At 44.3% G+C, this 13,147-nt stretch overlaps 1 protein-coding gene across 1 annotated transcript in view; it reads right to left on the bottom strand.

The window, feature by feature from the left end:
- LOC103638000 (probable pre-mRNA-splicing factor ATP-dependent RNA helicase DEAH4) overlaps nucleotides 1-13,147 on the bottom strand; it is a 37,412-nt gene that overhangs the window by 3,802 nt on the left and 20,463 nt on the right. The window contains exons 6-11 of the mRNA XM_008660997.3: nucleotides 11,256-11,372; nucleotides 10,971-11,062; nucleotides 2,492-2,578; nucleotides 2,152-2,366; nucleotides 953-1,045; nucleotides 46-166 (exon numbers count right to left, since the gene is read on the bottom strand). Coding sequence (XP_008659219.1) covers nucleotides 46-166; nucleotides 953-1,045; nucleotides 2,152-2,366; nucleotides 2,492-2,578; nucleotides 10,971-11,062; nucleotides 11,256-11,372 — 725 coding nt within the window. The remainder of the gene's footprint in view (nucleotides 1-45; nucleotides 167-952; nucleotides 1,046-2,151; nucleotides 2,367-2,491; nucleotides 2,579-10,970; nucleotides 11,063-11,255; nucleotides 11,373-13,147) is intronic.

Below are 13,147 nucleotides of genomic sequence, written 5' to 3' on the forward strand. Positions count from 1 at the left end.
ATTAAGTTTAATACAGTGGATGAAACGAGAGGGGAAGGGGATCACCTAACTGATCGCAATGTTATTTCTGCTGACAAAATCGATGCAACAGTTAACGCCTGAGATAGGCATCCCAATTCATTTGCTTCAATCAAAGTCCTTGAAAGAGACGGCTCAAGAGGAAGCTCTGTATAAATTTTATCCTCAGAAAACCGAATTAAAAGATTCAAAAGCTAGTGGACTCAAGTAAACTTATCCCATATGGGCCTTGTTTTGTTTCCGGTTTTCCGCTTATAATCGGATTCTCAGTGAAAATCCCACCAAACACTTCGATTGTCATAGTCTGTCAGGTGTCAGCTACGATTCACGATTCCATTGTGCTATAAGAACTTGTAGCATATTCCTATGTGCAAAGAGGCAACTGAGCCAACTAATTATATCGGTAATGTGAAATTTATATAATACTATAAATACGCCCATTATTATCATCATAAGGCAATCACCCTTGCACAAGAGAGGGACCGGGTGCAATGACATGTTTCTGATTAGTGGAATAATGGAATTACTCATTAAACAGCAATGTTAATATACATTGCAGTATGCTTGACTCGTGTCAAGAAATCAAGGTATTTTATTGTTGCAAAGTACAAACACCAAGCGTGATATATGCACTACTTCCCCTGTTGCTCAATCAGTAAGGATTCAAGTACACAATACTAAAGGCCAACACTAGAACTTAAACTGCAGATTATTGATACAGGTATACAACAAAGCTCAAGATGGCAGCACTATATTATAATGTCATGTGCAACTTCTATTGTTTGATCCTTCAAAGTTGAGGAATATTTTATGTTAATTTTGCTCACATTTCAAGTTAAAAGGACAAAAAAAGGTTTGCAAATAACAGCTCAAGAAGGCTTTGAGCCTTTGACAACCATTTAATTTCAATAGAAACAAGACAGACTCGGTATACCTGCCATAACTCGTCCAACATCCGTTATTTGTCCGTTTTCATCAATTGCATCAATGAGGTATAATTGCCTCAAAGCATCTTCTAATGACTCACCTGCAAATCATTTGTAAATTTTAAATAGTAGGCAGAAGCCAAAGAACATATTTTTTATTTTATTTATTTCAAGGCACCAAATAGCTCCCCCTTTTGGCCATTTATGTCTTCTGTAAGTACACTTTTACACATTTATGTTTTTGGCATAATGCCCATGGGCCAAGCAGCCCAGCTGAACCCAAGAGGCAGTAGCCACCACCTACATCTACATGTTGCAGCAACCAGAGGGTACGGCTAGCATGCTGCAACCTCCATACCCCTCCAATTCGGGGCCGCCAAAAAGTTATCAGTATTAGAGAATAAGAGAGCTTTGTGGCGAAAGCTTGAATTGAATTAAGAAGGGTGGATCATATATATAACATCTTTTGGATGTATCCATATGGATTAACCAGAAAAGTGTTTTTGCCTTAAAGTTCCCTCTCACTCTCCTTTGCGCTGCCACCAGCCCCTGCCCAAGCTGTAGCCACTGCCAATGTTCACCAAGGCTGGAAAAACCATCACGAGTTGCCAGCAACAAAGCCCATCACCCTACCATACCACCCATCAGAACTACAACCTCCAAGAGGTTTCCTCCCCTAACCACGTGTAACAATTCAAAAGTGACATGAGTAGTCATCACAAAAGTAGTTTCTTCACTGGACTTCATAGTAATAACATAATTTTGCAATGCTTCAGAAAACAGTCAGTTGAAATTTTGTGGAATCACCGGAACAGATGCATCTTTGATGGCCTTTCCCCTAATATTGCTAATTTCCTAATCCATGTTGGGGATGAGCGCCGTCTGTGGGAGACTGCCGGGGCCAAGGGGTTGACCTCCCTTGTTGCTTCCCTCTCTCATGTAGCCTAGAGTTATATAGATAAGTCAGTCTATGTTAGTGTCGTTCAGGCTGCCGTAAGGCGTCAATTGTACCCCGGTCTATTTTAGACCTTGTTTATTTCTTCTTTTAATATAATGATACGTAGCTCTCCTGCGTGTTCGAGAAAAAAAGAAATTAGCCATCGAACTCCAAACAAAATAAGTAACTAGGCAACAAATAGGTGCATACAGACAGGTCCACAAGAATGATTGAAACTATAAGAATAAAGAATCTGAAGTTTTATCTTACGTGATGGTGGATCTAGAAAATCAAACTTCAGTATGTTGATGTCTGGAAGATTTAACGATTTCAGATACAGAACACTTCCAGCAAGAGAAGAGCGTTGAATTTCAGGGACTGTTGCCTCAAGAAACTCATTCTGATATATGGAAATTGGGTATAGCCTATAGCACTTGCCGGGCCGAGTTCTACCAGCTCGCCCTGCTCGCTGATCAGCCTGCACTCTAGTTATTCAATAAATTATCAGTACAGGCTAGCATCTAAAACTATACATATGTGACTGGAAGTAACATGATAGTGGACAAAGTGCACGAAAAAAGCAAGAGACTGCATGTGCCAAATTATATACCTGCTGATTTGGACAACATCAAGTGAATACATTCCACTTGATGGATTGTATTGGCGCTGCTTTACATAACCACAATCAATCACGAACCTAAAGAAATAAGAAACGGTATTGTTAATATCTTTGTGCAAACTTAGAAAAACAAAACACCTCAAGGGAAAATAAGATATACAGCCACTTTAAGTTTTCAACAACTATTGTTTTTTGGTGTGTGTTAATCTCACACAGCACCTCTCACTTCTATTATACTACTTCACTTTACAGATAGACCCTTACACTTGTTTATAATTACACCAACACTCCCCCTCAAGATGGGTTAAATATATTTAACATTCCCATCTTGTTACATGCCAACTCATTATCCTTAGGACCTAAACCTTTTGTGAGACTATCCGCTACTTGATTACGAGATTTGACATACTTCAACTTCAAAGCCCCACTATCAATCTTCTCTTTGATAAAGAACTTATCAATCTCCACATGCTTCATGCGATCAAACTGAACTGGATTATTTGCTATGTTGATTGCTGCCACATTGTCACAATGGAGCGACATCGTCTCATTCTTCAACACTTGAAGCTCCTTCAAGAGACCCTTCAACCATATCATTTCACACACTACAAGAGCCATTGCTCTATGTTCAGCCTCTGCAGTGGACCGAGATACCACAGCTTGCTTCTTGCTTCTCCATGAAACCAGATTACCTCCCACAAATACACAATATCCAGAAGTGGATCTCCGATCATCCCTACTGCTTGCCCAGTCCGCATCACAATACCCTTCCAAATTCATATGTTGATTTGGTCTAAACCACAATCCCTTGCCAGGGGTTCCCTTTAGGTATCTCAGGATTTGATAAACTATCTTCATATGCCCAGTTCTAGGATCATGCATATACCTACTCACCACACTTACTGCATAAGCAATGTCCGGTCTTGTATGGCAAAGATATATCAAACGACCAACTACCCTCTGATATCTTTCCCGATCTATAGGGTCACCTGACTCAGCACATGTTTGGTGATTCCTATCGATGGGTGAGCCACATGGGCGACACCCAAGCATTCTTGTCTCTGACAAAAGGTCGAGGACATACTTTCTTTGGGAGAGAATAATTCCCTGAGGTGATCTAGCTATCTCAATCCCAAGGAAGTATCGGAGAGGTCCAAGGTCCTTTACCTCAAAGGCTCTACTTAGCCTTTCCTTCAGTTTCTTGATCTCCTTCGCATCATCTCCAGTGATCACTATATCATCAACATAAACCGCCAGAATAGTGATACAAGAGTCCTGATGTTTGTAGAAGACTGTGTGGTCTCCATTGCATTGATGATAGCCCATATCACACACAACTCGCCTGAATCTATCAAACCATGCACGTGGTGACTGTTTTAGGCCATAGAGCGACTTCTTAAGTCTACACACTTTCCCAATAGTCTGTTTATTTGCAAATCCAGGTGGAATTTCCATATAGACCTCTTCCTTCAGATCACCATGGAGAAATGCATTCTTCACATCCAGCTGATGAAGAGGCCAACCAAAGTTGGCCGCGCATGAGATTAAGGTCCTCACCGTGCCCATTTTTGCCACAGGTGCAAAGGTCTCATCATAGTCGATCCCATATGTCTGACTATATCCCTTCGCCACCAGTCTTGCTTTGTACCTGTCAATCTTTCCTTCAGGAGTCTGCTTTACTGTGAAGACCCACTTGCACCCCACCGCCTTCTTTCCTTCTGGTAGGTGAACAAGTTCCCATGTCTTGTTCTTCTGAAGGGCAAGCAGCTCTTCCTTCATGGCATCCTTCCACTTTGGATCCTGTTTGGCACACCTCCAATCCTTCGGAATAGATATTGTTTGTAGAGATGCAATGAAAGTTCTATATGCAGGAGAGACACTAGAGTATGAGACATACTTAGCAATGTCATGTTCATAATAATAACGAGAAGGAGGTTTCCCAGCATTTACTCTAGGAACTCTTCTTTGTGCAAGAGGTAATTCTTCATGTTCAGGAATGGGAGAAATATGGATTGGGGAGACATTACCAGCTGGGTCTGGAGAGGAGTCTGAGGAGAGATATGGGACTGGAGCTTCAACACATCCAGGTTGTGGTTGCTCCCCCTGCTTCTTTGTCCGCTTTCGATAGTATACGATAGGTTGCTCCCCCTGTTTGTCATTCACCTTTGCCCCAATGGAACAATCATGTTGCTCCCCCTGTTTCTCATTCAACTTCCCTGCAGTAGGACATGGGATTGACCCAACAATCACTGCCTCATCATCCTCTGTCTCCTCCTGAATATTAATAGTTGGATCACCATGATCCCCACTACTTTCATCATCACTCAATATCTGCGTAGTTATCCCTTTCTCCACTTCTGGTGGAATCATACCTCCAACAATCACCCCTCCTGAAGCTCCACTAGCCCCATCACTACCTCGACCACTGTCATCCTCCCCCTCTCGACAGTCTCCTCCATCGACTGGAGAGAAGTCCTCCAGGATTTGATATGAATCAACTTTCTTTCTATAATATGGGTCTTCCTCACGAAATGTTACATCCATACTCACTAACAATCTCTTACCAATAGGGTCCCAACACTTGTATCCCTTCTGAGTAGATGAATAACCAACAAAAATGCACTTGACTGCTTGAGGATCCAACTTACTCACCATAGGTCGATGATCTTTTACAAAACAGACACAACCAAAGACCTTGGGTGGAACACGAAAGTCACACTTTCCCAATAGAAGTTCTGCAGGTGATTTCATATTAAGTATTCTTGAGGGCATCCGGTTGATGAGGTATGTGGCCGTCATTACTGCCTCACTCCACAAATACTTAGGCACATTCATCTGAAACATGAGAGATCTTGCTACTTCCAACAAATGACGATTTTTCCTCTCTGCTACACCATTCTGAGATGGAGTTCCAGGACAAGTTGTTTGGTGAATGATTCCTTGATCTGACAGATATGATCTAAATTCATTATTCACATACTCTGTTCCATTGTCAGTTCTGATAACCCGAATTCTTGCATCAAACTGATTTGCAACCAATTTATGAAAGTCTTGAAAGCACTTTAACACCTCGTTTTTATGCTTAAGTATATAGATCCAAGTCATACGAGTGTAACAATCAATAAAAGTAACGTACCACTTTGCACCATTCACAGAAGTGACTGAACAAGGACCCCAAACATCTAAATGTATTAGAATAAACGGTTCACAACTACGAAGACCAACACTAGGGTAGGTAGATCTAGTATGTTTGCCAAGTTCACATGCATCACATACAAGTCTACTTTTGTCCACTCCCTTAAACATCATGGGATACAACCGACTTAAGTTCTCAAAAGATATATGTCCTAACCGACGATGATGTAGTAGAATCTCCTTGACATCCCCCTCAACAGTTGCTTTCAATGCTGACTCCTCATGACTGATGAACCACAACCCATTATGCCTGACTCCAGTCCCAATCTTTCTCCCAGTACTCTTCTCCTGAAAGACACAAGAATTCTCATCAAATATTACTGTGCACTTGAATTGGTCAATGATTGAACTTACAGAAAGGAGATTGACTGGAAAGGATGGAACATGCAGAACTGATGACAAGCTAAGAGATGGTGTACACTCAACAGATCCTATACCACGGATTTGTTGAGATGTACCATCAGCAATTTGAACTGACTCAGAATGTGTATAAGGAATGTATGTTTTGAAAGGGGTGGACATGCCAGTCACATGCTTTGATGCTCCTGAATCTATGACCCAATCTATGTGATGCCTACATGAGGATACAAAATCTTGTGTCTGAGTACCTTCGCCCATGTGGGCGTAGTTGGCAAAGTTACCGAAGGAGTTGGTGGCTTGCCCATCAGGTGAAGTGAGGCACTCGGAAGACTTTCCCTTCTGCCACTGCTCCCATTGCTTAGCTTGTTCCCCAGACAGAGTAACAGTGAGACTCTCTTCAGTGGTAGCTATGTTGGCCTTGGAGCCACCACGGCCTCTACCACGACCTCCGCGACCCCTTCCATAGCTCCCACGACCACGAGTACCCCCTCGTCCTCCACGAGATCCTCCCCTGCCACCATTTCCTCTAGGGTTGGGACAATCGTAACTCAGGTGTCCCCTTTCCCCACAATTATAGCATTCTCTATCCTCAATTGCAACGTATGCTGGCTTCACATGATTACCACTACTCATCACTCGAAGTCTGCTCTCTTCATCTATCATGGCAGACACAGCCTCATCCATGGTAGGAAGACTCTCCTGGTGACAAAAGGCCGCTCTCCTGCTCTCAAACTCAGAATCCAGATTCTTTAGAAAGTGGGTCACCCTCCTATCCTCTACCCACTTATGAACCATTTGTGCATCCTGTGGGCAAACCATTTGGAGAGGAGCATAATGATCCAACTCTCCCCATAAGTGCTGGAGCTCACTAGCATATTGTTCCACTGATCTCCCCATCTGCTTTACTGCATCTGCCTTGCTCTGTATTTCCATCATCACCATCACATTCCCCTTTCGAGAGTATATATTACTCAAGGTCTTCCAGATCTGTGATGCAGTACGCATGGCTTCCACCCTCTTGCTAACAGTGGGAGACATAGATGCCAACAACCATGCAACTATCACAGAGTTTGTCGCATGCCAGATTCTCCATTCTGCGCCGAGCTTATCAATCGGCTCAACACATGTCTCCTCCAAATAATACTCCACTCCCTTGCCTCCTAGGAGTACACGCACTCTTCTGGACCAGCTTAGATAATTCTTACTGCCTTCTAACTTCACATCATTAGGCACAAGTTCCAACTTCAACTCAGATGTGCCTGTATTGGCCTTAGCACCAATCAACCCTAACCCCATGAGCTCTTGGATCATACTTCTCATTTCACTCATCATCTCACTCTTTGTGATCCCTCCTGAACCACTACCATCAATTCCTGTCTTCTTCGCAGCCTCCTCTGTACTCATTTTCACAGAAGCACACACACTCGACTCCTTTCTCGCAGCCTCTCGAGCTCTCTACTCAGACCACAGATCTCGTCTTCCTGTTCCAGCCCCCGTGCAGCAGCAGCAGCCGCCCCCGTGCAGCAGCAGCCCCCGTGCAGCAGCAGCCTGCTGGTGACCAGCGGCTTCTCCAAGTGGGCGTTGCCTCCCCGGCGGCGTGGGCAGCCGCGCAGGCGCGCAGGCAGCCCCGAGCGTGGCCCCTCGATGCGGGCACGAGCAGCTCCGGGCGCAGCCTCGCAGGCAGGCCGGCGTGTGGATTCGACGGCGGCGACGCAGGCTGCTGGGAGCGGGAGCAGCGGCGCCAGGCACCGTGCAGCTCGGTGGATGCAGGCAGGCAGGACGGGCGCGCGGCGGGCGGCCGAGGCTGGAGGACGCGCGGCCGACGGCGGCGCAGCTGCAGGACGCGCGGCGGGCGGCCGAGGCTGCAGGCCGGCGGCGGTACCCTGCCTAAACCCTAGCTCTGTATACCATATTGTTTTTTGGTGTGTGTTAATCTCACACAGCACCTCTCACTTCCATTATACTACTTCACTTTACAGATAGACCCTTACACTTGTTTATAATTACACCAACAACAACATTGTAAGGAAAATTACGAAGCTTGAAAATCAGTCAGGCAGTTGCTCACTTTCTCCTATATGTCAGCAGCTAAAGTTTTTTTTTTGAACGACGCAAGAGAGTTGTGTCATGTGTGTCATTTCACTAGTTAGTTGTTCGTGCATCGCTACGGTTTCTATATATGATATGTGGTTTCTTTGTACAACACAAACTAACATGAGCTATAGTGGTTAGAGACGAGACCACGGTTTGAATCCTGGCAGCTGCACTTTTTTATATTTTGCTGGCGTGCGGGGAATGCGCGCGTGAGAAGGGGGACGACACACGACGAAACTCCTGCTTTATATTAGTAAGGACTAAGGAAGGTAAAAAGTACAAACAACATAGAGGGCCCAAAGGCCAGCACCCAAAACTCCCAGTTACAGCCGCACCACGCACACACTAGGGAAACGACCAAAAAACACTTCACGGATCCTGATTAACATCATACTTCTGGAATTCTGGTCAAAGCAGCCCCTCTCTTTTCACAAAACTAGTGTGTTTATGAATAATTCTCGTTTTAAAATATTTACTAATGAGGGGACCTACAGTAAAAAAATGAGTTTCTACACACACTACCACATATATTAGGATGCAAAATATCTTCAGTGACTCCAAAATGCCATATAGGGCCTAGCATGGTTTAATAGCAATAAATATATCTAAGATTTCAGTTCCACTCCTTGGTTTGTAGACATCAAACTGTTGGAGAACTAACCGAACAGAAAAGTAGTACCCAGCTATATGTATAAAGAAATCACATTAACAAGTTTACCTCATCAACTTCAAACAGTTCTACATGCACTCACAAGTCCTTCAAATTTTGACATTTACACTACATGTATTTTAGAAGTGACACAATTTTCAGGTTGCAACAGCTTACTTGATTTATAAATATAACTAACACTGTTGATAAAGTGGAATGATTGGTGGAGAATAGTTCAAGACATCTCTGGTAGTCTACCAACACAGGTTATTCTTGAATTCCTCATGGTATGGGATTAAATTCAGGAAGTTCGACTCCAGCGGTCCAGCCGAAGGTTCCTGATCAACACAGTTGGTTGCCTACATCCTCAGGAGAGTACATCACAAAATCTGCGTATTAGTGTTTCCTCGCTGGTTCAATATCCTTTTAGCCAGCCAGCTAGTAGGATCTGGAAGAGCTGGGCACCACCTCGTTGTAAAAAAATTCTTTGGTTGGCCTTCCTCAATAGATGTTGGACTGCTAATCGTCTAGCACAACGAGGCATGGATCACCCAGAGAGATGTGTACTCTGTGACCATGAACAGGAAACAGTTCAGCACATTCCAGTATCTTGTGTCTTTGATAGAGACATTTGGTTTTGGGTTCTAAGTAGGGTTACAGCATCTGGCGCCTAGATTTGATGATATGGTGTTCCAAGATTGGTGGAGAGATGCTGAATGTAGGGTGCAGAGCACTCAGAAAAAAGATTTAATTCCATTGTCATCCTAGTGGACTGGTGGATTTGGAAGCATAGGAATGCATGTGTGTTTGATGCAGCCTCGCCAAACATCAACACACTTTTGCAAAACATTCAAGAAGATGCTAATTTATAGGGTAATGCAGGAGCAGCTGCAGTGCTGCACTTAGGAGATTGTGGGGGTAACTTGGGTGGCTTGGTTTTATGGGGCCGCCAATTGAGGCACGGTGTAACCGGTCTATTTTAGATATTTTTTCTTAATACAATAATAAGCACCAAGAGGATGATAGACATGTGTGGGTGCATTCAGTCTCTGAACAGTTCTCTTCCAAATTATGCTATAAGGCGTTTTTTATGGGAGCCATTTCTTTTGAGCCATGGAAAAGGTTGTGGAAGTCATGGGCTCCCCGTAAATGCAAATTTTTTCGTTGGTTGGCAATAAGGAATAAATGTTGGACTGCTGATAGGCTTCAAAGAAAAGGATTACCGCACCCGGTGGTCGTCCTTTATGTGACCAAGAGTATGAAACTATCCAGTACCTCTTATGTACTTGCAGTTTTGCTAGACAGTTTTGGCATGGTATCTTTACACCCGTGAGGATGGGCCATCTCACTCCTGATAGAGATGAGATCTCCTTTGTTGTGTGGTGGGGCAATGTGCATAGAAAAGTGCACAAACAATGAAACGAATGAGAAAGGGTATTCATAGTGTCATCATTCTGGTGCTTGTGGCTTCATCGTAACATGGCTGTTTTTGACGGAACAAATCCTTCCATGAGCATAATTCAAAGACTGTTTACGGACGAAATGGAGTGCTGGAGTAAGGCTGGTGCAAAGCATCTTGAGAGTTTTGGTCTTCCTGCTGCCTTTAATATGGTCAGGGCTAATTCTAGTCTTTAGTGTTGTGGCAGTTGGGGTTGGCCTGTCTTCTTGCAGCATGAGAAGAGGATAGAGTTTTTCTGTTTGGCTGCAATTTTGGTCTTCTTCTGTTCTTTTGCCTTGAATGGGCATTGTACTGTGGTCCATTTTGGACCTTTCCTTTTCTTGATATAATGATGTACAGTTCTCCTTCGCGTTCGAGAAAAAAAAATATAATGATATGCGGTTCTCCTGCATATTCGTGAAAAAAAAAGCATAAAGTGGAATGAGTTGTATAAAATTAATGGCTTCACAGACAAATGAGTGATGTTTCAAGTAAACATATCTTTATTCTAAATAAAACACTAAATATGTCAGCATTCCTATTATATTAGCAGAGCAGTTCATGTCGCTCTATTATATTGCTATCATACTCTTTTTCGTGAAGTCACAAACAAGTCAGATGGATCTACTACTTCAGAAACCACCATGCAATGTTCACTCCATTTAAATACAACTAGAATCTGAAGATGGAAACAAAAAACACATGCTTCTCAACTGATTGTGTTTGCTTCTTACACGACACCATCTACAGTCAGCGAAGTTTCAGCAACATTTGTTGCAACAATGAAGCGTCGGCAGTTTGGAGGTGCTGGAGCAAATACTCTAACCTATATGAGAATTGCACAAAATCAGAAATGCTGCAGGGCATGAAAGGTTAAGCAAGAAAGAAAATCAAAAGTGAAGGATTGCAGAGCTATCAAATAAAATAAAAGGTATATCATTTATCCTGTAAGATTACATAGCAAAGTTTGGTTGGAAAGCTGAGAGGAGCAAATCAAATCTGCAAGGCTAGGAACTTGCCTGCAGCTCAGGTGGCAAAGAACCATGAAGAGGAAGGACAAGAGCATCGATGCAGGAGCCCTCCTCAAGATTTCGAATTCTTTCCTCCAATTTTGATACCATCTTGTCAATATCATCCTGCAGCAATCTCAAATAATCACAAATCAGCATAAGCAGTCAAAACATAATTAATAAAAGAATATGAATTGACACTATTCGATAGAAGAACTGCATATAAAGAATACACATTAGTATAATTGGATGGGGTAAAAACCCTAACCCTTGAGTGGGCTGAGTATTCCAAATATATCAGGTTACATGAGCTGGGCTCTAAGAGCATTACATTTAGACAAAAGATATGGTCTAGCACCCCCCGCCGGCGAAACTCTAGTCGCGGCAGACGTTACGACTGGACTGAAACTCTGATAACAACGAGAGGGAAGACACTTAGTGAAGATGTCGACAAACTGCAGGCTCGTCAGGACATGACGAACGCGAACATCCCCGACAGCAACACGCTCACGAACGAAGTGAAGATCGATCTCGACATGCTTCATGTGCTGGTGTTGAACAAAGGTGACAGAAAAATAGGAGATGATGTTGTCGCAGTAGATAAGTGTGCTCCTGGTGAGGAGGTTGTGGAGTTCATGAAGTAGCTAGCGCAACTAGCTCACCTCAGTCACCCCATTAGTGACAACCCAGTACTCCGCCTCAGCATTGGAGCGGGAGACCACGAGCTAACGCTTGCAGGACCAAGAGATGATGTTGGCCCCAAGAAACACCGCATAGCCGAATGTGGACCAACGTGTGTCCGGCCACCCGGCCTAGTAAGCGTCGGTGTAGACGACCAGCTCAGGTGTGGATGATTGCGGAAGATGGAGCTCGTAGTCAACATTACTTAGAGATACCAAAGGATCCGCTTGACCGTGCTCAGGTGCGGCTCTCAGGGATCATGCATGTAGAGACAGACCTATTGGACAGTATACGCGATGTCAGGTCGGATGAAGGTGAGATACTGAAGAGCGCCGACAGTACTGTAGTAGGCAGTGTGGTCACTCATAGGGGAACGTCGCCAGAGAGCTTGGATTGCATGTCCATTGGTGTCGCACATGGCTTGCAGTCTAGCGTGTCAGCCCACACCCCACCGCCACAGGATCCCATCCAGCCAACGCTGCCCCTCGGACCTTGTCGATCCGTCGGCCCCAGATCTCATGTGGTAAGTTCGTCGTCGTCCTTCTCTTCGAACCCCAGTGCGCCATACGCCCTTCCACCACTTGTAACACATGTCTTCTTCGATCTACAGATGTTATGTGTTGTATGAAAACTGTATGAAACAGTGTTTTTAGCACTGTATGAAAACTGTATGCCCAAGGTTGTTGTTACTTTCATTTTTGGCGTTGGCGCCAACTGTTTCTGGTACGTGCCGACAACTACTGGAGGAAAAAAGCATTAATTACGGGTAATAGTGTCTTTGTGTGACCATGTGCTAAACTTTAGCACTAGTATCTGTCGGGGACCATAATTAGGGGTACCCCCAAGACTCCTAATCTCAGCTGGTAAACCTCATCAGCACAAAGCTGCGAAGGCCTGATGGGCGCGATTCAGGCCAAGGCTCCGCTCAAAGGACACGATCCCGCCTCGCCCGAGCCCGACCTCGGGCAAAGACAACCGACCCCGGAAAATTCACGCCTCGCCCGAGGATCCCCTCAAGCAACGGACGCACCGTCGACTCGCCCGAGGCACAGCTCGGGTAGGCTTCGCGGAGAAGCAACCTTGGCCAAATCGCCACACCAACCGACCATATCGCAGGAGCATTTAATGCAAGGATCGCCTGACATCTTATCCTGACGCGCGCTCTTCAGTCGACAGGGCCGAAGTGACCGCAGTCACTTCGCCGCTCCACTGACCGACCT

This window comes from Zea mays, chromosome 9 (assembly GCF_902167145.1).
Source record: "Zea mays cultivar B73 chromosome 9, Zm-B73-REFERENCE-NAM-5.0, whole genome shotgun sequence".
NCBI lineage: Eukaryota > Viridiplantae > Streptophyta > Magnoliopsida > Poales > Poaceae > Zea > Zea mays.